General features: G+C 42.1%; 1 protein-coding gene across 1 annotated transcript in view; it reads right to left on the reverse strand.

Annotated features, from left to right (window-relative positions):
- LOC109471037 (adhesion G protein-coupled receptor A3-like) overlaps positions 1 to 4,123 on the reverse strand; it is a 51,487-nt gene extending 47,364 nt beyond the window's left edge. The window contains exon 1 of the mRNA XM_019770213.1: positions 3,088 to 4,123. Within this exon, the coding sequence (XP_019625772.1) occupies positions 3,088 to 3,311 (224 nt within the window). The 5' untranslated portion in view covers positions 3,312 to 4,123. The remainder of the gene's footprint in view (positions 1 to 3,087) is intronic.
- Between the last annotated feature and the right edge of the window lie 1,877 nt (positions 4,124 to 6,000).

A 6,000-nucleotide genomic window follows, 5' to 3' on the forward strand; every position in this document is an offset into this window, starting at 1 on the left:
ACAGTGTTCTTGTAGGGAGCTAAAAGGCCTAGATACAGTGATGCTAAAAATTCCCCTGTGCTGTTTACTTGTCTTGCTGGCTGGAATGGGGACTATGCAAATAATCACAATGCTTCCCCACCAGCCATCCCAGACTTCCCATCAAACCCATCAGCATCATTAGTGTAACATACAGAGGAGGTACAGGACACTGGGTAGTGGGGCAAGCAAAAACATGGAACTGGGGATAGACCCAATTAGTGCCCAATGGGGGTGTAAGGTCATGTGCCAAGGGTACAGTATCAGTAGGGCATGACTCTGGGGAAGGAAATATGAACGTGTGCATCTGAACCGTTTATTTTACTTGTGGTATGGTGCTACAGTAATCAAGATGTCAACCCTTTGGCCGTGTCTGCCAGGATTCTTCTCTTGAAATGCTTCGCTCCACATTAGGCTTTTTAACCTGAATTGACACCAATAGTACTGTAGAAATATTGATAACTGGCCCTCTGCCAAAATTTGTATCCATACAAAATACTGAATTGTAAATAGCATACATAAAAGTAAAACTATAGAACTGTGCAAAGTTGTTGTTGAACAAATCTATCATTTTTATGTCTCAGCAAATTATCCTTTACAAAATTGTAGTTGGGAGTCAACAAGTTTAGAGTCATATATAAAAAAACCAAGTATCTCCTTTAGATTCTAAAACATCATAAAAAGATAAAGTATTGCAGGAAAAGCAAGCCAGGACAGGGCAGACTAAACAAACTGATATATTAGAGGGACAGGAACCAGTACAACTCATTAAAATAACCACCATGGGGGCAAACATACGGATATAGAAGAGGTCTTGGAATTTTTTCTGTTGTTCAATGTCTGTTGCCACCTCTGGAATGACCTTTTGTAAAACTCCCAGAGCTTCAGATCTTGGCCCTGCTTTAAATGTTACCAGTTTCTAACCACAGAGCTGAATGCATGACCTTGCAAGTTGGCTGTATTTACAGTCCTTGCCCACTGCATAGCTTGGGTCACTGGGGACCATCTGGAGCTTTTGCCAGGGGATTTTTGTAATGTTCTCTCTCCCTGTGTTGTCTGTCTTGTACTTGTAGACGTTCAATACAAGCCAATTGGTACAGAAGTGGTGGCCGGAAACTGGACTAGGGATTGGCATGCCCAACTTCCCCTGCAAGACTTCCTTGATAATTTCCTGCCCAGCTAACATTCTTGAGCATACATTCATCAGCAAACTTCAAATTCATCTGCACATTTAACAGAAATTTGTACATGAATACAACTTGCTCTAAGGGGCTTTTGTACAGTACTAAATAAATGTAACTCTACCAAAACATTTTTATTACTACAAGCTAATATACGTATATAAGATTTTTGTGACAATATCGTATAGATAGTGCACACTTTAGCTTTCTTGCACAGAACAAAATCTGAAGAATTCAGACTGATCAGGACAGTTGATATCATGTTTTGGAAAACCAAGACCTTTTTCTGTAACTAAGTACAGTGAACCCAGGTCATGGTCTACTGCCTGGTCTTTCAGCACTGCTGGGGGTGGCCCCAGGCAATAGCTGTATGGTACTGGTGCATGGCATACACCGGTTTTAGCCACACAACACTGTGGACACTGACGCTGCTAGACAAGCAAGCTCCTGAAAGGCCTCGCTACATAATGCAAACATCTTACCTCACTGTACTACCTGAGCTTGTTGTCCTTTTTGGGGAGGTTTCAAAACAAGGCAAAAGAATGAGCCATGCATCAGCCATGACATACCGTTTTGAAGGGACAGGCTGGCACTACCCAAAATAAAAAAAAGCATTAGCTGTTCCTACAGCTAGTAACAAGTATCAACGCAGAAGAAACTTGATTGGTTCATGGCTTTCTGTCCTAGGCAGAGGGAGTGTCAGTAGTCATTTGTTACTCCAGAAAACTGGTGTGACAGCCACGGATGCTGGTATCATTTATCTTCTGGGTAGGTGTCCCAGCAATTGATTTCCTTCCAGCTTTTCCTTTTTTTTCAGGATTGACTGCTTACGTCTTTGCCTCCAGGGCCTGGCTATGTTATTACATCCTAAAGACACCTTCATCCCTGTCATTCACACACCCAAAGGCGAGCTACACACTCACATTTTTGTCTTATCCCTCGGTCTTATAGCGTGGTATTCATGCATTGTTTTCTCTAGATATGACTGCAGAACTCATAACGCACAGCTACAGCACTTGGGAAGGAGCTGCTATCTGTAGCATGTTGCATATTCAACGCAAGACAAACAAAACATCTAAGGGGTAGATGTCTTGCCCAGGAGCAAAGATGGCTATCTGCAAATTACTGGACCATTTCTATTTTGGGACATCATCCTGGATTTCTTTTTATCAACTCACTTCCACACAAGACATGAATTCGTGTGCAGTAATTTAAATCAACCATTTGTACCAGGTGGATTTATCGAAAGTCTATCTAATGTCAGAATTAAACCTGCTATTCCTTAGCTGCAAAATTTGTATCCTATAATGCAACAGATTTTAATCAGTTTGTCGAAGAATCTAAATGAGTCTACATATAATGTATAAGACCTAGAACTTTAATGCTTTCTGTAATCACAACTTTGGTTGCAACCATAAAAGAAGGCAGAAAATATTCTGTATTTGATATATACAGGTGAGGATTTATACAAAATGGGGTCAATGAGTTTATAACCACAAACAAATTTTAAAACCATGCAATTGTCACAGCTCTGTTCAAAATTTCACAGCTAGCTGATGTTTGTTTAAAGGTGAGAAACCTCTGCAAAAAATGACAGTAAGCAGACTATAAGATGAAGGACCTAATCTTTGAACAATTGCGGACAGACAGTAATTTAGTGTTGATAGTCTGCAAAAGTAGGTCTGTTTGGCTGATGTCTCTTTCAACTCTCTTTCTGGGACAGACAATACATTTGGCACGCAACCTCGATCGAAACTATTGTCCAAAGAATCGGGCATAATAACCGACAAGAAAATTGTACTGGAATCATATGATTGGGTGCGGTAATTATTCTAGCTTTGTTTCTAAATGTACTTCCTGTAGGTAGGGCCATAACATAAATACTCACAAGAGTGTCATGTCCCTGGGTATCTGTGAATGGTTGAGCTGGTCAGGCCCGTCCAGACCTCGCCGGGAACAATCGACCTTCCTGCCGTCCGCCTGCCTACTCCCGTTCACCGTGCGGAACGAGGTACTACACGAGCATGTGTCTGCCGGGCAGAGGGGCTCGGCTGGCCGGCCGGGCAGCCACACCACCGCCAGGAACAACACCAAGCCTCCCGCAGCAGCCATGGACGCCCCGAGACCGCGACACGACAACGCCTGCTGGAGGGAGCAACTTCTCTTGTTTATGCCATAAACTTTCCGCGTGGATTTTCCCTCGCAGCGCGCCTACCGTCCTTTTGGATACTTCTTTGACGAGCTAACTCAGGTAACCATCAATCCAGGGGAAGGTAAGGAGTTAGTACGATAACACATCCTCAGGAAAACACTTGAATGTTGGCGTCCTGCCTGCTGTAGACGACGGAGCGTGGTCTCCTGCTTGCTTGGACGTCCTGCTCACCGCGGCCCAACATGGGCCTGATCTCCCCGCGAGCTTTTCACCCGCGACGCTCCCGAACCGAGACTGCTGCCAGCCCGGGGAGCCAAATATTCAACAAGTGACGACAAGTTGTCCTCGCGAACCCGTCTCCTGCAAAAATGAGGGCTTGTTTGGCAGCTGGACGCTGGTAGAGTTGTGTAAAGTTAGAGTTCTCTGCAGGCACAGGTCCTGTCCAGGGACTCGAACTCCGGACTCTCCCGTCCTCGCGCTGAGTCGTGACGTCACGCCAAAAATACCCTACCACGACTCTGATTGGCTAAAACTACGGATCGTACCATTCAAGCAAGCAGAGGGGGGAAACGGCCAATTTAATCTTCTTGGCATATATGTTGACAGCAATATTTGACTGCAAAGTTATGCGAAACCATGATGTTCTGAAGTGTGTTAAAGTATTTCCAACTTTGTGGGGTAGTGAGGAGTTTTTTTTCAGTCGCTGATCTATATTCCGCGTCATTATGCCATTGTTTTCCGAAGCTTGATCGTCAGGATTCAATAGACCAAGGACATCGTATAGACTCACATTGCACTTACACACAGTCACTAGACTTTAGTGGTAATTTCTCGATAACAGTGTCCTTGTAGATGAAAATCATCCACACCGTTCTCACGATGTCATTTATCTGTCAGCATTCACACAGACCACTGAGATTGTGGGAAACACACCGGGTAGGTGCGTTTCCGGCAGATTCTAAAAGAATCTTCAAGTAACAAGTATAATGACAAAAACAAAATACGAAGTAATGTTCGCTTTCCGAAGGTGCATTTTTTTGTCTTGGTGCACAGTTGTGCATAGTTTGTATATTTAGTACACGCTATTAAAGTTAGCATCATACCGAGCTCAATATGACAGGTAAGCAGCCATTGACAAATCTGTGGAAGATCAGCCAGTACGTCGTGTCGCTACTCTGGTGTCCGCCAGGAGGCGATTTTGAATGGTCCTAGGGAGTCAACTGATGTGAAGTGCGTCTTATGCCCAGAGGTAGTCGAAATTAGCACTGCATATCTATTCTTTCCTTTCTCCGTTCATTCTTTGGTTTCTCTTCATTCTTTCTCTCCTCCTTTCTCTCTTTTCACAGACTGGGAGGTCTGTGTGGGTAGTGAATGTACGGATTCACAAGGACGCGTAGCGGTTGTCGATAGAACTACACCCGGAAGAGTTATCCAAGATGGCGGCGAAAGACTGACGTTAGGCGCCAAGCTCCCGCATTTTTTGAACATTTTCCACGTTTAGCTGCAACTACGCCGTGTACTCCACGCTATCTGGCAGTTTATGAACACCTCCCCCCACCCCTACAGACGGCGCGATCGCAGCTTGTAAATGAAAGAAACGCTGAACTTGCTAAAGACAACAACAATAAGGTATCTATCCTTGTACCTGCCAAGGATACCTACGCTGTATTGCTTGTCAACGGAAAAGAAAAGAGAAGAATTGATGCAGTTGACATTGTGCTGTCAAAAAGAGATGTGTGATTGGTCTCTGATAGATTTTCTTTGACTTTGAGTCTGTTATGAATATGATATTCCAACTTTAAACGGTTATCAAACTGCACCAGGATATTATGAGAATACTAAGTATGATTACTTTTTTGAAATGTTTCATTTTGTATTCTCTGGCAGTGTTATTGACGACAAACTTTTTGTATATATTTCTGATACTCTGTAATGAATGGAGAATGTGCACCACCTGTGGCTTTAAATTTGCATTAAAGTGGCTGACTTTACAACTAGGTCTGAAGAATTTTTTTTTTTTTTGACAGCTGCTAATTAAGAGTACCTAAAGTGCATGCCAGGCGAAAAGAAATCACTTCCTCGTAAGTTCGGCATACGTAAATATGTTATAACGATTTTGCATTATGTTGTGTTATTTTCAGTTTGTATTGGACCAATTTTAAGTTAATTTACTGTTACTTTACTTTGATTCATTTACGATAGACTACTAATCATGTTATAAGTTCTAGCTTGGACCCAAGCTTTGATTTATTTTTGTTATGTTATGTTAGTATCAGTTTCTATAGCTAGATTTGACGAATTCTTATGATGATGTGGAAGTAAGTTGTGATTATGATATGATTTTCTGAATTTTGAACTGGTCCAATCCTTATAATTTACTTTTGTTATAACATTTTGTTTTGGTGTGGATTTAACTGATGGTAATGAATGGAGCGGATGAATGTATGACCACAAATCTATACCAACTTACCTTGGTGGCTTTGTTAATATTTAGTTGACTTTACTTTGGCTTTATAAGCAAGAAATTGTTCTGTTATCTATCTTTTGTTTTCATTCATGGCTCGAAGTATCTCGTCATTTCATGTTCTAAGCTTGATGTTTATCTTTATGTGTATGGCATGATGTTTTTCGGTATCGTTAAGTTCTAAG

Source organism: Branchiostoma belcheri, unplaced genomic scaffold (genome assembly GCF_001625305.1).
Source record: "Branchiostoma belcheri isolate BF01 breed outbred unplaced genomic scaffold, Haploidv18h27 scaffold24, whole genome shotgun sequence".
Classification (NCBI taxonomy): domain Eukaryota; kingdom Metazoa; phylum Chordata; class Leptocardii; order Amphioxiformes; family Branchiostomatidae; genus Branchiostoma; species Branchiostoma belcheri.